Source organism: Lissotriton vulgaris, unplaced genomic scaffold (assembly GCF_964263255.1).
Source record: "Lissotriton vulgaris unplaced genomic scaffold, aLisVul1.2 SCAFFOLD_912, whole genome shotgun sequence".
Classification (NCBI taxonomy): domain Eukaryota; kingdom Metazoa; phylum Chordata; class Amphibia; order Caudata; family Salamandridae; genus Lissotriton; species Lissotriton vulgaris.
The window spans coordinates 209701-229379 of record NW_028247922.1 but is presented as its reverse complement, the minus strand read 5'-3'; the positions used below and the strand labels follow the sequence as shown (position 1 = coordinate 229379).

General features: G+C 43.8%; 1 protein-coding gene across 1 annotated transcript in view; it reads right to left on the bottom strand.

The window, feature by feature from the left end:
• Positions 1-19679, bottom strand: part of MBTPS1 (membrane bound transcription factor peptidase, site 1) — a gene marked incomplete at its 5' end in the record, with an annotated part of 218955 nt that overhangs the window by 17242 nt on the left and 182034 nt on the right. The window contains 3 exons of the mRNA XM_086949849.1: positions 1330-1470; positions 1567-1644; positions 12857-12981. Of these exons, the coding sequence (XP_086805975.1) occupies positions 1330-1470; positions 1567-1644; positions 12857-12981 (344 nt within the window). The remainder of the gene's footprint in view (positions 1-1329; positions 1471-1566; positions 1645-12856; positions 12982-19679) is intronic.

Genomic DNA, 19679 nt, shown 5'->3' with positions numbered 1-19679 from the left:
CTTCGCCGGATCAAGTAGTGTGTGCTGCATGGGAAGCGGATTTGGGCTACACCATTTCAGATGATCAGTGGAAGTGGTGCTGTAAAGCGACAAAAGACATCTCTCTCAACAGTAAACATAAACTTCTACATTTTAAATTCTTACGTAGACTGTACTTCACTCCAGCGCGACTGCATAGAATAGACCCATCAAGATCCCACGCTTGCCCCAAGTGCGGTGGACCATTTGCGGACTTTGCACACCTTTCATGGTCCTGCCCTGAGCTAAATGATTATTGGTCCCGGGTACACAAAACACTTAAGAGACATGTTACACCTAAATCTGGTTCCCATCCCTGAGATTGCCCTTTTGGGATATATGGCCGAATTTCCAAGGACAGTGCGCAGACTGGCAGCACTGAGCTTTTTATTGGCTAAGCGTGAGGTGGCACTGCGTTGGTGTGACGACGCCCCCCGCTACACAGTTCCTGGCTCCGGAGCATGGCGCACTGCAATGCTAATAGCGTTGAATACTCCACCATGGTTCCCTCCACATCCAGACCCGTCGACATTTGGGGCCCGTACCGCTCATATATCGCTGACGCCATTGATGGAGACCATACTACCCCTAATCACGTAGTGGTTACCCAGGGGATTTGGGTGAAGGATTGTGAGGAGTCCCGGGCTTGGACACTTGATTTATATAACACATTGTATGGTACCTCTGTTTCTTTTGTTCATGTTTTCCTGGTGCTCGGGGAGTCGAGTGATGTACAAATCCGGTTGGGATCAATGCGGGGTTATGCTGCCTTAGAGGGTTGCCATTGGTGGGATGTCCCACTGCGTGCTTTTGCCCTGTCCCAGGAATGACATTTGAGTATGTTCGGAATATTATGTATTATGTATATGTGACTAGAGTGACACCCTATGACGCATCAGTATATTCTGGATATGTATGCTTACCTTTATTTTTGTATTTCTTTTGGAAAATAATAAATAAAGTAAAAAAAAAAACTCTGCCCAAGTCTACTTCCAATATTTACATTGCCGAACTTACTTTTACACATTAGCTAAGTGTGCATTGCAAGCCCACCAGGTTGGGTACCTAATGTTCAAAAGCAAGACTCACAAAATATATATTTTATGAAGGTCATGCACCATGAAATTTTCAGAAATCAAATGTTTTGCACAGGCCTAGATTTGGACCGCGTTTTACAGGGTACAGAGTATAAAGAAAGCCTGTATCTGTCCAAGTTGCAAGGTGGATGGCGCTTATGAGATGGTGAGAATGATTAGCAGCCTTTGAAGACATTCTCAATGGGTAAAGGGAAAGGTACTAAATAAAGGTTACCTTTTTGGCGATGACTATCATCCAAGCAGTTTGAATCTCCATACAAAACTATTCTTCCGCCACCTTCAGAAGGTACTTGGAAAAGACCCAATATGGGGACATTTTCCACAACAGATGTTTCCTGCTTCAGCACTTCAAGACCTAGGGCAGAAAGGGTGAAGAGGAAAATATTAAATCAAAACAGCATCAACACACAGTTAAGATGTGCCTTTGCAGACACGAAGTAAGTTCTCGTACCTTGGTCCTTTAGGGTTTGTGCGAGGACAGCGCCATCTTGAGGGAACCTGGCAATGCTGCATCCTGATGCATAGTACACTGAAATACACAATTGCATTGTTTAAATGACAAGAAAAAAAAATCCAGTATCTAATGCTCCACATAAAAATAGCAGATTTCAATGTTGAGATATGGAAAGATTTAAAAAATGTACATACATATTCACACTTCAGTTGTCCCATGTTTGGGAGAGTGAGTGTGTGTTTATGCCCAATTTGGTGCTGATTTGGGATTTTAACTACCATGCAGAACTGAAATCAAATCCAGAAACTGCACTTCTGCTTTCAAACAGTGAATCGCTAGGACAGTACCAAAACGTCTCAGGCCCCACTCATATAGAGGGTCTTACTTTGGACCTTATTTTTTCCAACTTGCCAAATTTACAGGTACACCCTTGTAAGCTGCTGGTCTGGACGGACCACTTCTCTATAAACGTCCACACCCATATTAGGGAATCTAGGGGACAAGAGAATAGGACCTAAAATAATGACTGTGGACAATGGTATCACTTCCCTCTTTGATGCCGGACTTTCCCACCTTAACATGCATATTGCACTTCGATATTAATCTCGCACTGGAAGATTTCCAGAGATCCTTCTTTCAGGGTTTAGATACCATTGCATCTGCCAAACTAAGCAACCCAAAACCTAATAAAGCTCTCTCTGCCTCGTATTACAAAGGCCCTCAAAACAGAAAAACCGCCTGTAGAAAGCTTGAAAGGGAATGGAGAGTCACAAAATCCCCTCCTGACAAAACTGCCTATAAAGCTGCACTAGGCATCTACATTAAAAAAAATTGGGGAAGCCTTAAGTACCCACATAGTGGACACAATTAAAACAGGTAACTTGACCAAATAATTTTATAACATTCTAAAAGCATTCATCAAACCCACAGCTTGCTGCCTTCACATTCAAGCATCCAAGTTTCTTTGTTTCCTCAAAATTATCAGCGAGGTTATCTCAATCTCCAAAATCTACAGTACTATTTCAAATGGACTCAGACAGGCAGAATTGCCCTCACTTGCCACCTCAGTTTCTATCCACCAGACCCTCTTGGAAACGTTTGATCCAGTTAACTCCAAGCAAGTGTTGGCTTGGATAAATAAAATTAAATCAGGGTCACCAGAGGATCCTTCTCCTCCACATATCATGGTGACCTTTTCCCCGCACCTCTTTTGGTGAGCACCGGTCTGTATAACCACTCCCTCAGCACCGAAGCTCTTCCTACGAGACAGAAAGCAGCTCAGGTCAGACTTATCTAAAAAAAAAAACTATGGCGGGAACCCTAGAGCTATCTAATTATAGGCAGATCTAGCTGCTCCCTTTTCTCAGTAAAATATTGGAGTCTTTTCTGGAAAGCCAGTCCCTGCTGAACCCCTCCCAGTCAGGTTTTCGTGCCTCGTTTAGCATAGAAACGGTGCTGGTAGCAGTACTAGACACCATCAGACTCTCTGGATGAGGGTCTCCCAGCCATGCTGGTATTACTCGGTCTATCCGCCATATCCAACATCATATCACACTCCATCTTGTTCCATATACTTGTTGAGATTGGCGTCGGCAGAAAAGCCCTGAGGTGGCTTAAAAACATTTTTTTGTCACTGGTCCCAAACTGTGCATCTAGAGTCCTTCAACTCCCATACTATGGCCCTTGAAAAGGGGGTGCCGCAGGGCTCATCCTTGATCCCCAGTCTCTTTAATATCTACGTGACCCCCCCTGGCTCAAGTGGCAAGATTCAGGGGGTTTGAAGTAATCTCTTACGCGCACAACACACAATTAATCAGTTTCATGAGACCCAATCCTGAATTACAAAGATCCGATTTTGCGATTGCATGAAGAAAATTTCTCACTGTATGTCATCGAACTGCATACAATTGAAAAGTAGAACAAAAGAGATCCTGCTTTTTGGTAAGCCTCAGGCGAACTGGGGCCAGCCCCAGCCTAAAAAGGTAGTGAGAATTCTGGGCATCCTGATAGATGACACCCTTTCTCTTAAAGAGCAGGCTACCTCCACCTATGGTGCCTGTTGGGATCATGCACCTTCTTAGGAAGGCTTTCCAATGGACGCCTCTTCACGCCAGAAAATCCCTCACTCATGAGCCGCCTAGACTAAGGCAACACTCTTTAAGTAGCAGCAAACAAAGCTTTTTAGCTACACTTTAGGTAGTGCAGAACACGGCTGCCCGCCTTGCCTCCCACCCCACACCCTCTCCAAGACTACCTTCACATCTCTGCACTTGTAACAATAAAAAATACAAATATATATATATATATATATATATATATATATTTTTTTTTAAAAGAGTCCCCTCTTTAACCTTCTCTGCCTAGTTCACAAGTCCCATTCTGGAAACGCCCCCTTTACCTACAAAACAAGTTACAGCTCTACCTACCAACGTGCAATCTGAGGTCCAGTGGGCAATCTCCACTACTCCCTCGCTGAATACGTATGGCCTGATACAGGGGAAGGATCATTCTCCTAGCTTGCTCCCCACCACTGGAATAGGCTACCCTTAGACAGAAGGGCCTACCCTGCCTTGGCCACCCTCAAAAAACTTCTTAAAAACGGTCTCTTCTGATTCTCTCTTCAATCCCTCTTTTCTGTTGGTGCGCCATAGCCCTGACAGACTATTTTGGGAGCGATTTGTTTGCCCTATATGAAAATAAATAACACAACATATGCCATGTTTGTGATAATAAACATTCTTCACTAAAACATATTGTTTGGAACAAGGTTACTAATATTCATTCTCCCATTAATAACTACAGTGCAAACATTTACTTTAGTAGTTTCACTAAAATGAGAATACCTTGCTTTACCGACTCACAGACTATATATTACAATTATTTTATATAGGAAAGCACCTCTGCTGATGCACAAAAGACCTATTCAATGTGACTATATCTCACTGCACAGATCGAACCAGTAGAGTAGTAAGTAAGTATGCCATGGGCCCTGGTACAAGCGAGGACAATGGCTCGTTTAACTTCTGTTGGGGTAGCAAAATACAGCAATTATCAGGCTTCAAAGGGCCCTCCAAGGCTCTGCGACTGGTGCCAAAGTACCTGCTATACCAATGGTAGGCACGCTCCGTGATAGAATGCCTTTGGTCCTTTTCCTGGTTAATTACAACAGTCATTAGCACAGATTGAGGGAATTCCTAAACTGAATAGATAGAAGTGCTGCTGCATTGTGCATGCTGTGTTAGAGGCACGTTTGTTTTAAAACTGTAAATACATTTATTTGTAATTTTACCTGCTCGTTGCACTTTCGATCGCCATTTTAGGGTAGTCTGCTCACCTGACCGCGGTTCCCGTATGTAAGAGCGGGCCCGCTTTCAACCGTTCAGCGTGCTAATGGATACCACATATAAAAGGAAAGCCCGCCTGCGCCCAGAGTGGGCCAGAGCCACTGCATGTTTTTACAGAACCACTTAATCAAGGAGCCAACTAGTGGCCTTAAACAATGGTAAGTGTGTCAACCAAACTTTGGACACTAACAGTTTGCACATTTCTGACTTTACCTGCTCTCTGTACAAGTACTGTTTGACTGCTAACTATCAGGCATCCTCTATTAAGGCTACAAGGTGTCCAGAGATGTCCTCTTACCCTTCAGCTGTCTCGAGCACAGGTAGCAACAACGCGGTAACAGAAGGTGTTCAGTTGGTTCCTCATACACGTGATAAAACTTTCCACCCATAAAAATCAACATGCTTAAGGCTATACTGCTCAATGTAAGATCAGTCACCAAACATAAGCTGGAGATTGAATGCCTGCTCCAAACAATTAGCCCTGACCTAATCTGTCTCACTGAAACTTGGGCTACGCCCACCTCCGAACCAGACTGGGTGGAGGCCCTGCCTCTGGGCTATTCTCTTGCCTCAGTCCCTAGAAAGGGAAAAATAGGAGGGGGAATAGCAATAATTTATAGAACAGAATATAAAATGAAATTTGAATCAATACCCCTCACTGGAGCTGAAGCCATGACGTTTAGTATTAAAATAAACAATAAGGTTAATTATCGAGGTTTGCTTCCTTACAGGCAACCAGGGCCTAAACTTCCATTTCTACAAGGCCTTCTTGATCTCATGGAGTCCTCTTTTAGGGTACTAGTTGATTTTAACTTTCACCTGCAACTCCTCACCGACTCCATGACTACGACATTATTAGACAATTTGGAAGCTCTTGGTCGATCTCAGATAGTAGTAGGCCCCACCCACAATGCACTTCATACACTGGATGGATTTTTTTACAAATTACTCTGCAATTCAGATTGACAGGATCCTGCCACTAACCTGGACAGATCACAGGGCAATTATTTTTTAATTTCCCCGTTGAGTTTGTCCCAGCCCCCCCAGTACAGGGCCCACGGTCTTGGCGTAATTTTAATTCTGATGTCTTTACTGAGCAGCTGACCAATAGGGTTCCAATGCCGGCATCCAATTTCAACACAGATTAAGATAAATAGGACAATTTGATCAGAGCAGCACTAGACCAACTAGCTCCTTTAAGATCGGTTTCCCAGCGTAGGCACAAACCTACTGCCCTCCTTGGTATAATGAAGAGCTGAAAATTGTGAAATTCAAGTGCAGGTGCGCTGAACGTGAATGGAGGATGTGTCACAGTACTGAAGGCAAGAACAGTTACAATAAGTCTCTTACAGAGTACAAGGAAGCCATTTTCAGAGCCAAAACGGAATTATATACTGGCAAGATAGAGGAGGCAAAGAACTACAAGAGAGATCTCCAAGACCGTTTTTTCCCTATCCATGCTCCAGCAAGGAGACTTGTTTTATCCTGATCAAAATTTATGTGATCAAATGGCTTTGTTCTTCCAGTCAAAAGTTCAAAACTATCTACAGGGAACTGGAAAGATCTGACTCTGGTTCGCATAATCCACCTTTACAGGATATGGAGGAGGGTCTAGAAACCGCTAATCACCTATTTAGCTTTTCTCCAATAACATGGGACTCGGTGAATGATCTCTTATTGACCATCAAGTCTGGCTCAACAGATGATCCACGTCTACCGAACATAATCCACAGGGCCTCGAGTCTAACTAGTTCGCTACTTACCCAACTTCTAAACACTACCATAAGGTCTGGAGACTTCCCTATAGCATGGAAGAAGGCGTGCATTAGACCGATTGTAAAGAAGCCATCCTTGGACCCACTGGACGTTACTAGTTATCGGCTCTTCTCCTGCCTTCCTTTGGCGGCCATGGTCCTGGAGAAAGCCATAAACCATGAATTAAATAGTTTTCTTATCTCCAATACCTTGTAAATCTCACAACATGGCTTTCGAGCAGACCATTCTACTGTATTGGCACTAGTTACGTCCACGGAAGAACTTCGCATGCAAATTGATAGTGGTGGTAGACCTGTCCTGATCCTACTTGACCTATCGGCCATGTTTAATACTGTCAATCATCTCATTCTTACGTAACGGCTGAAGGCAAGTTGGATCCAGGACAATGCACTGGCTCTTCTTACATCATTCTTGACAAACAGAGAACATAAGGTTTGCTGGGAGAACCTCAAGTCTGGCATATTTCATCTCCCTTGTGGAGTCCCACAAGGGTCGGCGCTCTCACCTACACTCTAATATATATGTGACCCCATTGGCCAAACTAGTTAGAGACTTTGGTTTCTCGTTTGTGTCATACGCCAACGACACTCAAATTATAGTCTCCATATCTTCGATGAATGATGTGCCGTTGGCTAGGTTTCACAGTTGTCTTGATCGCATCATACAATGGACGCACACCAACTATCAAACTAAATACACAGAAGACTGAAATCATGGAGTTTTGTAATGGCCCTCCAAATTGAAATTCAGCTTTGTGGCCAACAGGGGCAGGAGGCTGCCTGTCTCCAGTGGCTAAGATGAGTAATTTGGGTGTGGTGTGGGATACACAGCTTAATTTCTCAGGATAGATTAATAAGGTCACTTCAGCCTGTTACTTCACGCTAAAGATTCTACAGAAGATATTACCATTTCTTCCAATGGAATTGAGAAAAACTGTGGTGGTAGCTCTTGTGATATCACCGATTGATTACTGCAATGCCCTCTGTCTAGCGGTTGATAAACGGCAGTTAACTAAGCTACAATCTCTTTAGGACACTGCTGCCCGAACATTACTCAATATTCCTAAAAATAATCGCATTTCAGGGGCCATTAGGAGTCTCCACTGGCTCCCTGTTAAGCAGCGTACTGAATTCAAGAATCTGGGCATGGTCCATAAAACCTTGTACGGTGGCGGTCCAATGGCGTACAGCAATCTATTCCAATGGTACTGTCCAGAGTGTCCACTAAAGTCTGCCAATCAGACTTTGGTTAAAGTCCCAAAATGGAGGAAGGCTAGATGGGGTGGTAGATACCTCTCCTACCTAGCTTCCAAATTCTGAAATAAGCTACCTTTGGATATTAGATGACAACCGGTACGGTCTAAATTCCGGGGCTCACTAAAAATGTGGCTCTTTCCAGTTTAGCAGTTGATTTGACCTTTTTGGGTTCCTCCTTTCTTCTGAGTTTTCTCCAGTGCCAAGACGCCTCGGCAATCGAGCGCTATATAAAACCCCTACTTACTTTCTTACTTATAAATGCTCCATATGAAGGAACAGCATGGCATACCCCATAAATGCAGATCCACGTAGAGAATCGTGACTATATTAACATTGTTAAGGAAGTTCTTGTGCATCAAGTTCCACTTAAGATGTCTTCTTTCATTAGTCATAGCACCTCCCCAAGTCAGTAAATAGCTAACTACACTGCATCTTCATATATGTTTTTAATGTCATTATTACTTCTTCACAATTTAAGAAAAAGCACAAACCACGCTACACATTTGTATCCACCTGAAAAAGCCTTAGCGAAGGTAAGTAACTTCTTCTGATGGGTACTTTTAACCACAAATTTCTCACCTTTAGCATAGATACCAAAGGCGTAGGGACTGTAGAGTGGGATTAGACTAATGTCCCGCAGGACCAAGAAGGCAAAATGCCCGTCATGCTGGACCAGGCTTTCAAGGCTGTAGTGCTTTACGAATAGATGCACAGACACCCACATAACAGGCTGGCATATGTCAAGGGTAGGCACTATCTGAGCCAACGCAGTTGTAGCAGCCTTAAAACTGGTTGAATGGTCTCTCAAGACATTCTAGAGGATTTTTTTATTAAAGTGTAGCAGATCTTAATGCAAAGGCCCTTGAAAATGTCTTTCTCTGCACCACATTACTGTCCCAGAGAACCCCCAAAAAGCTGACTGTCCAACCGACGGTATTTGGTGCGATCGATGTAAAAGCTTAAAGCTCTTTTGGGTCCAACCAATGGAGTCACTCCTTTCCTTTTGATAGCTCAGGTGGAACATTGGGAGGATGATGGATAGCCCAAAGGGAAAAGGAGTTCTGATTTCTGCCAAGACGACCGTATTGGTCCTCAGCAACATTTTGTTCAGAAACAAGGTGGTGTAAGGTGTTGCACTGAAAGAGCCTAAAGATAGGTGACACAACAAAATGAAGTGATTCTGACGAGGAAGACAGTCTTTAGAATTCAAACACTCAATGAGCAGCTGTGCAACAGCTCGAAGGGGGAGGGGGGGGCCGGACACACAAGACAAATCGAGACCAAATTAAGGTCCCACTGTGGCACCAGATACAGTTTGGGAGGGAACATTTGCCAAACATTAAATAAAACTCAGCACAACTGGTGAATTAAACAAGGATGATTGGTCCAATGACAACAAAAAAAGGCCCACAAATGACCCTCAACGATGCCCACTGCTGGGCTAAAGATAGAACAAACAAGAAAACATCCAACAGTCGACTTGTAGTGGGTCTGTTTGCGGGATCCAAAACAGGCCACAATTTTAACCCAGTGCCAAACTGACTTTGTAGACTGACACTGGCAGCAAAGATAACATCCACAATCTCTGGAGGTACATCTAACACATTCAACTGCTGCCGCTCAATCTCCATGCATAGAGGTGTAGATTGCACAGATGGGGGTGAAGAACCCTGCGCTGCACTGCAACAGAAGATCCTCCATAAGTAGTTGCATTCTTGTAGCTCTGGGTTGCGCACAAAGAGTTTGGTACTGTTTTGATCTGCTTTTCACAAAATGGACAAACCCTAACCACACTACTCCCTTAGACCGAGGCAAAACCCAGCACTCCCCCAAGGCGAGAGAATAATACCAATCAAAATGTATGGACTATAACACATATGAATTTATTAATACACTACTTCAACAAAAGCAGCCCTAATGCATTAGTCATGGCAGACTCCCAAGTAACAATAAGATGAGTAAAATAAACAGGCAAAATTAAGTGCAATGTATATATATGTATGACAACGCAATAAAAGGAATAAGGAATAATGAGGAAAAGAATAGTAAAGAATATCAAGACTAGAAAGAAATTAGTAAAGACTTTGGTAGGAACACCTCACCGACTGATTCCAAATCCACATCTCACCAACCAAGCTGAGGGGAGTCTGGTACTGCAGCCTGGCGAGACTTCAGTCAGGACACAAAGTTCCCACCCGCCCACAGCAATAAGTCTATTCTGTGGTCAACTTCCATCTGGCCCCCAAAGGCCCCTCGCTTTAATACTGTTTTAAGCAACAACAGAGCTTCTAGAAAGCCTCGCCCCTTCTTATCAGAGAAAACAAGGCTGTCTCGTACCAGTCCACATCAAGGTCAAAGCAGTGGCTGGCCAAGCCACTGTATTTTGGCTTCGAGGCAGAGTTAGTAAATTCCATCGATTATATCCAGTTTGCTCTGGTCTGTGAGGTGCGAAAAACAAGTAAGGAGCAAAATATGCCCTCCCACACCTTGTGAAGTCAGAAAATGGCAACAGTTGAGAAAACGGAGTCAGTTATGCAAACACGGTCATGCACCTAAAGAAGCTTCAAACAAAGCAGAGTTAATGCAAGAGGACATGAGATCTGTCAAAAACAATAGCAAGCACTGCCGTAAAGCAAGATAAAGTTAAAGAACCAGACTGACATGAGGCCATGTCAAAGTCGATGGTAAGGGTTCATATCCAAAAGTACTGCTCTACTCTAACTATTCTCACTAGGCAGTAATATGTAACATTGTTCTACATTAAGGCCAGAGTACAATAACACGCTAAAGTCCATCTAAGATTGAGATATTCAGCATTCTGGGCAGAAGTGGTGCAGCCAGAAAGGCATACAGGAAGCCGCAGTTCCACTCGTAACGAAATGCGCCGCCGATCGCTGACGCCTTGGAAACTCAAATGCGCAGAACTGCTGAAATTGCGCATTCTCTTCAGTGACGAACAGATCTAACCAAGGCTCTCCCCACTGCTGAAAGAGACCTTGCACCACCTCCGAGTGAAGATGCAATTTGTGATCCATCAAGCACTGGCGGCTGAGTTTGTCCACCCTGGTGTTCAGGGAATCTGCCAGGTGTTAAACTACCAGGGACATTTCCTGATGTTCCAGCCATGTCCAGAGGTCGAAGAGCCTCTTGAGATAGGGTCCACAACCCCACCCCGCCTTGTTTGAAGGAATGCCTTCAGTGAAAGACGGATCGCCCGGACCTCCAAAAGGTTGATGTGGAGACCGGACTCTTCTGGAGACCCCTTATCTCCGCCTCTCCCAGGAGGCCGCCCCATTCCAGGAGTAACTCATCTGTCACTACTGTGAACTCTGGTTGGGGAAGGGAGAGGGGTCTGCAGTTGACCAAATCTTGGTTCGTAAGCCACTACTGCAATTGACATGCAGTCCCCTCCGAGATCTGGATGACACCGGAAAGAGTTCCCTTATGCTGCCCCCACTGGAACTTCAGGTCCCACTGCATAGCCCGCATATGCCACCTGGCATGATCCACTAGATGAATGCAGGAGTTAATGAGGCCCAGCAGCCTCAGGGTTATTCTCACTGAAATCCGAGATAGAGGCTGAAACATCGGTATCATAGCACGAATATCCCAGACTCAATGCTTGGGAGGATAAGCCTGTCGCTGTGCTGTATCCAGAACTTCTCAGATGAAAAGGAGCTTCTGAGAGGGACACAGGTGTGATTTCAGTGCGTTGATAGTGAACCCCCGCGAGTGCAGGAGGCCCGCCGCAGTATGGAGGTGGGAGACGACAGCCTGGGGCGAGCTCGCCTTCAACAGCCGAGATAGGGAAAGATTGGAACCCCTGACCTACGCTGATGAGATGCGACCACGGCCATCACTTTCGTGAAAACCCGATGGGCACTGGTAAGGCCAAAAGGGAGCACGGTAAACTGAAAATGCTCATTGCCTACTGTGAACCATAGGTAACACCTTTGGGCTGGCAGGACGGGGATGTGGAAATAGGCGTTCTGCAACTCCAACGCTACCATCCAGTCTCCGGGATAGAGGTCAGACAGGACCTGAGCCAACGTGAGCCTTTTTAACTTCTCCTTCCAGAGGAAGCGGTTGAGGGCCCTGAGGTCTAAGATAGGACGCAGGCCTTTGTTCTTCTTAGGTACCAGAAAGTAGTGGGAGTAACAACCACAACCTACTTCTGACACAGGGACCCTTTCGATAGCTCCCTTGGCCAAAAGAGCTGCAACTTCCTGGCAGAGAAGGGCCAAGTGATCCTCAAATATGCGATGGAGTGCTGGTGGCATGGAGGGAGGGGTAGTTTCGATGGGGAGGGAGGAGCCCCTTCAGTCTATCTGCAAAACCCACTTGTCTGATTGTGAAGAGGGGGACCCGACATTGACATTTCATTTACTCCCCTTACCGCATTTGCTACAGACTGTCAGGACCAATGTCCCAAACAGACCAGAGAAGCAAGAGTTAACCTTCCGACACCAGGAGTCACAAGGCTTGAAGCTACCAGGACTCGAAGATTCAAAAAAGAAGTCAACAAAAGTTTAGTCAAAAAATAAGTACGGGCAAGCTTCTCTCCGGAACTGCACTGGATGCCGCGGAAAAAGAAAGAACTGACATCAGCGCGCAGGTGTTTAGTCCAAGTAGACACTGCGACGTCATCCCGGCAACCACACCCCTGAATGCAGAGACGCACCTACGACGCACAGGGGTACTTTTTCAGAAAAATTCTCCGGATCCAGTCGGACGCCTGGGGGTAATTCTAAGGTAAGGAATCTATAACTAATGGTCTCTTTCAGATTTCTGATTCCGTCAACTCTATTTACAGGTTAGAAATGCTCACAGGGGAGAATGGAGAGATGTAACATGTTCATAGTACTAAACAAAAATGTTTTTATTAAAATTGAAGCAGTGTATATCACTTACTGTCATGACTCGCCAGGGTAAAATCTCCTTCATAAAGTCCATCACTGAAGGCCATATTCCAAACTGAGAGGAGATCATTCAGAGCTGGGATGTTGGCACCGCCAGTGTCTGGCATCCACCACTGCCTACGTGGAATTATAGTAAGCACATGTTACTAGACCTGAAGAGTACATTTGTGTTTGTGGGCATTTACGCATACTACTTGTAGCTGTTAAGCATTCATTAATGCAATATTAGTAATACCCAATGACTGAAAAAGGACACCAACAAGCGATAAGATGTGTGACAGGGTGTCCGGTCAAAAACATTCCTTCTTCAGAATTTTCTAGCACTGTCCATTTTAGAGCAGTATGTTATGAAGGACTTTCTACAAATATTACGTTTGCCACAGTGTTTTATTTCCTAGTCCTTTTAACCATTTGGTTAACGAGAATAAATGATTAAACCAATACATTTCAGAACACATACAACCTTAAACACACATCTTCATGGATTGTTTCATGATCTTCAGCAGTATAGCTTATCCGTCTTATAGTCATACTGAGGTTGAGGGGGATCACCATGTTTGGCATACATAACCAGTAAGTATGTAAGATTACAACCTGATCGTCACAGCTCTAGACTGGAGGGAGTAAATTATATTTGAACAACAGAATTTAGCCTCTCCTCCACTGGCGACCAAAAGCAGCTATCACAATGACTTTTCGTTTAAATGTATTCTTAGTTAGACAAAAAGTCTATAAACGTGCCACAAAAATAGATCTAAACAAAACCCCTTAACATCTCAGTGTAAGAATTGCTTTTACAGATTTATCGACATTAACCTCAAGTCCACATTGTATCTCCGCTAATTGTAGCTGAACCCTTATTAGTGCTGTCTTCTATGAATAAAGGTTTTAGCTCAATAGTCAAGCAGCATATGAACAATTGCAAATTTAACATTGAAAGTATATCAAGGGATTAATGGCAAGCCTTCCTTCAATAAAATTTGGCAAGCTGATCAATTGTGAACATACCAACAGTGTACAACCTGCTGGTTTATATATACGTTTTCAGATTTAAAACTGATTAAATGAAGGTTTATCTAACTTTTGTATTTCCTTCCGGTGCCTTGACGTAGATTTTGCTTGGTACCTGCTAGATATGGATGGGACAGATCTGAACAGTTTATTCCCTTTTATTCCATGCCATTAGACAAGCCATTGCTCACATCTTAGGGACCGAACCAAGGCATTTGGAGGGAGAATCATTGTACATTCCTCAGAATGTACTTCAATAGCACACCATAAAGCCCTTAGGTAACAACACGATACTTCAGTGCCCCAAATAACAATGAGAGAGATTTTAATCTTAAATGCCATTAGCAAGAGTGCCACTGATAAGCCTCAATATTCGAGGATGAAGCTAACTGAACCACCATGGGTCACTGTGGCTCTTATTTATACTAACTGGAGGTGTTCACATTAATTAAGAGCTATTGTGAAAGATAGGATTAAGTATTTATATGAATTCATTCTCTCCATAGTAGCCACCACAGTATTTTAAGGTTTCACCAAAGATCAAGACCATTATTTTCTCTATATTTACTATTAGAACATTGGAATGTTGGAATCTCAGGTTGTGAACAAAGGCTTCAGGGAGCCAGATGTAATTTCAATCCCCTCGCACCTTTGTTTAATTTGTTAGAGCATTCTGCCCTCTGGTGGCAGAATGTTCTAAAAGCCTTATAGCCCTTCGTAGCTGGGCGATACCGGCTATTAAAGTCTTGCTGCCTTGTTAAAGTCCCTCGCCTTCGGCTCAGGCCTGTAACGCTGCAGCCGGCCTTTAATAGCCGGTAAGGCGGGCTATAACGCTATAGTAGATGATTTTTTGTTACAATCAGTGTTAAAAGTGGTCCATTTCTTTTTTTGGGGGGGGGGGGGGGGGGGGGAGGCGGAGGAGGGAGGGGGAAACCATTTTCACCCTAAAAACTGCAGTTTATGCACAAAGCCAGTTAAGCCTGAATGTTAAAAATGTGAACCTCCATCAGTGTAAGTAACATTTGCTGTCAGTGTATACATGTAGATAGAAGGCAGATGTGCAAGAAAGCACTTCTAATAACTAAGGCAGCTGTTCCATAAGTAGAGACACCTGTGCACAGCACTGAATAATCATATTTTTTACTCCATGATAAATAAAGTTCAACAGAGACGAAGAATAACCTATATGGTGTAACAGGTAATCTTCATACTTGATTTTGAACACCTTCAGAAATTGGAATGTCTTGCACTAGCAGAGAGGACAGGAAATAAAGCTTACAAAATCTCCTCTCCCGTCTCCACCCCCCCCCCAAAAAAAGAAACCTACTGGTGCTTTACTGGAGTCCATCAGCATGCTTGAAAATGACCCCTGCATTTATGCAGCAGCAATCACAGCCAGCCCCTACTTGCTTTTGGGAACTTGCAAGGCTTTTGCAAACATGCTGAGTGACTGGATGGCTAGGTGGACGTTTTGAGAAAACGAGAGTGAAGTTTTATGTTCCTAAACCACAACTATTCTCTGCCAACCTCCAACCCACCCAAAGTAGCTACAAAAACAGTCTGCATAACTTGAGGTGGTGGAGGAGCTGCAGTGGGAGGTAGTAAGAGCCCTGGTATGACCAACCAGGCCACAAGACAATAAACTGCACAATTCTGGTTACCTGAAAAACGCATATTTCCAAGAAGGTGCCCGGAATGCAATGCTCAGTTTCATGTGTGGTAGCCGACCCCGGAGCCCAGCAAACGCCAAATATATGGACATGCCCTTGGAAAAGTATAGATGCTGCCTTTGCTTTCGTGGAATGAGCATAAAGTTCCAGAAGTCTGTAATTTTCTGATTTTGTAAGATCTAGAAATTAATGACTATGCAGCAGCATTGTTGCCAGGTAGAACACAAAAGTATCAGATAATTGGATTAACTTTAGAAATCTAGAGACGTCTTGATAATTTAGAGTTCCCTTAGTCGAAGAGGAAGGAGTTCTAGGTTGAAACTCTTTATGGGGTGGGAGGTGCAATTTCTTGATTTGCAGGAATTCCGGTAACACCGTGAAAATTATTTCAAGTCTCACTGGGAGCAGTATTTTAAATTGGTGAGTGAAAATGAAGAAGACCATTAAAATAATACCTCATCTCCTCTCTTAGCAGCCAAAAGATCAAGTGGTGTATTCAGGCATAATGGGAGACTGCCTTGTAATATTTACTGTAATCTACTTTGACAACAAAGCTATGAAAGTTAAAACATTGCCCAAAGAAGCCTGGGGTATTCAACTGCCTCTCAAATGCCCAGCATCAAAATCCGAGTCAATCACTCATGTCTCCTTTCCTAGCAGATTCCTTCCATTTGAGCGACAATGTTTTCTTCTGAGATGCCTAGATGTGCATAGACTCATTCTTTATGCACCGGGCCTCTATGTTCAGCATTGACAGGGAGATGTGAATATTATCCCCACTAAACGATAAGATTCTGATACTGGAAAAGTAACAAAGTTGTTGTCCAAGGAGATTTACATTCTGTGAAAAGGCTTTTGGAATTACCATTGCACGATCTTGACATTTCAGAGTCCGATGAAGCAGAGTAAATGGAGGCAAACCTATATATCCCCGTGGAGCTCTTGCTCAAACAGTCTTATCTTTTCAATTGACCCCCATCTCATGTGACATGCTGCTTTTTGCTTTGAGGGTCTGCCATTGTTCCTGGGAATTGAAGTCCATCTTAGAAAAAACTGAGACTTCCTTGTTGTTGAGAAAAATCCAAATTGAATAAGGTACAGCAAATAAAAAACCCTCTGGAAGAAGTCATATGAGTAGTGTACATGCAACAACTAGTCCTCTAGACTGAGGTATAGAATGTCCCCAGGAACCGGAGTGCAGAGTTCCGGCAGTACTGAAATGGGTGATCTCCAAATGTAAACCTTACATACCATACCCCTTCATAATGGGCATACTTTAAGTCCACATCCTGGAGATCCACAACAGCCTCCTAGTCCTCCAGATTCCAGGCCCTACAAGATCAGAGCTTCCATGTGTCTCATTTGGCTCACTTTCCAGTCTTTTGAGAACAATAAAGTACCTAGATTAAGAGACCTCAGACTTCTTTTTTACTCACCACCACCACCACAAATTAGGTTCTTCAAATAAGTACTTTGTATTCTTTTTTAAGCTCTTGAGAGGAATTCAGATATCTGGGAGGACACAAAAAGGGACTGTAGGAAGAGTCAATGTGAAAAACAAAGTGATGGTAATGGGCAGAATGTCTGCGGTGGTAAAGGGAGTTAAAAACAAAAGTACAACAGATTTACCAGAGTCTGAGATGAATTTAAGCACCCATCACAGTTTTTGCATTTATTTTTCACATTGTTGAATTTCTAACTGTGGGAAAGTTAGAGGCCCATCGTTCCAAAATAATGCTGAGCACCCATTGGTCTGGAGTGACCAGAGTCCACAGAAAAGGATACCCGTCTTCTTCCTACTTGAGAGAAACAATTTATTTTGGTGTGGTATAAACCAGTTTTTATATGATGATGCTCAGGATGCACTGAATGCTTGGAGGAATCTATAAAGATCCTTGGCACATAGGTCTTGTCATTATTTCATTTGGCGACTTTAACACCATACCTATTTGGTCATTTCCAAAACATTCATATGTAGATGGAGAAACTACTCACGGCACCAAAAGGCAAATCCTTGATGATATCTTGGATACATGGTAAAGGGATGAAGTCTGAACCCATGCATGCCCGTTGATAAACATGGCTAAGTTAGTGGCTTTTAATGTAATAACTAGATCTTGGAGGCTGCTGTAAAATGGTATCATTATCTTTCAATAAACTGGAGAAAAAAAACTGTCAGCATCTGGGGTAATAACTGTGCGTTTTAGCAAGTGCTCCATGATTTTTCGGTTTATGGGCTACCATCAATAAAGTAATATAGGTCTTAGAGCACAAATAAAACTCTGAAATCACTTTTTGCTCTGGGTTTCCTGTCCCTTTTTCTTCCTCTTCGAATATAAGGGCGGGGAGTTGGACTTTACCCCCCTCCCCCTCCCCCCTCTCTCCCGCAGCTATAACTAGTGCACTTTTCTCAGAAACATTCCCTCAATAAAACAAAGAGCTCATCTTTTTTGTACCTAAACATCTTACACATTAGAGGTTCAAATGCTCAGGAAGTGGTCTATTCTAGAGATGGAGATTTGCCATACCAGATGATGCCAATCCCAGTACAGCAAGAGTGTCCAACAAACGTACTGGAGAGACAGATATCAAGGATCCAAGACTGGCCTGAGGACCCTTTCCTTTTTTCGGAATGAGGGAACAGGTATAACAATCCTTGTCTTTCTCAGAGTCTGGAAACGTTCCTATGGCACCCTTGGAAAGCAACAGGCATATCACCTGAAGAAAGACGGAGAGATGCTCTTCCAAAATTCGCTATGGTGCAGGAGACCTACTGGGCAGGGAGAGGAGAAAAGTCAGGGGATAACCGTTTTGAACAATTTGCAAGACCCATTTGTCAGACATGAATCATCACCATCCAGATAAGGCATGATCTGCGGAGGAGAAACAAAAGTTTGTTGGTCTTTGTTGCAGAGGAAGAGTCTTTGGAGGACTGGTGCCCCTGCTACTCGTGTGATGTCGGAAGGTTTCACATCCCCGGTACAGAAAGGACACTGGCTGGGAAAGCTGCCAGTGCCTACATTTGCAGAACTGGTGGGGGAAATTGCTGTGCAGGGGCAACAGCCCCAAGGAATGTGCTGCAGCTCAAAGCTTTCTAGAGTGGTGGAGTATGCCTTCTCTCAGAAGAGACAATACATATCCAAAAGAATATCCTTTCACCAAGGTCTGGAATTCGCTGGAAAATCCAGTTGGTCTTGCCCAGAGAGGTCTGGGAAGCACAGCACCTGTACCAAATTCTGTGCCAATGCAGTCCATGCTATCCAAGCCTGAATAAATAACATACATCCCCACATCCTATCTGCCATGGATCATGCGAGCCAAAAAGGGCCCAAAAATCCTCTGGTAAGATCTTGCTGCCCATGTCCAAACGGACTGCAGTGGCTGGCTCACAATAAAAAAAAAAACTAAAGGGTTTGCCAGAGGCATCAGTCAATTTGGATTCACTATCTGGGGTTTTTGCGAGACATTAATTAGGATTCAATTTACAGATCAAAGCCTGAACAAGAAGACTATCTGGACTAGTGTGCTTGGAGTGAAAATTCGGGTCACAGGGCCCTGGCCTATCTCGCCTTGCTACCTACCAACTAACAGGCAGGCAGGGAGGATCATGGTTTCGATCATGTAACCATCACACTATCAGTACGGGCACATTAAAGGAAATCAAGGGCTCTGATGTTGCTGGCCCAGGCAAAACATCAGAAAAAACAATCAAATTACTAAGTACTTCAGCAGTAAGGCTAGTTCTTCAGCAGCACTCTGAACCACCATTGTAAATGAGGCACTTTCTTAACTTGGGAGCCCAAGTGGTGAGCCAAGTTCTGTCTCAGTGGAGGTATCAAGCCCATCAGCATTTTGTAAAACAAAGTATAGGGCATCAGCAGTATAAAGAGGAGGGCCCTGAAACGGGTCCCGTAGGAACAGATGGCAATGGGGAAGGACCCACACGTGGTAACCCAACTGGAAGCACTGTTCTGTGAGACCTTAAGGAACACCTGAGGAAGTGGAATCACACTAAAGACTTGGAGCAGGACCTCTTTGAAGGCCTTGATCTGTGTGGGGTAGATGATAGCCTGGGAACCCAGGGGAAAAAACGGACCTACTGAGGAGAAGTTATATGTCTGGTGACTTTTAAGG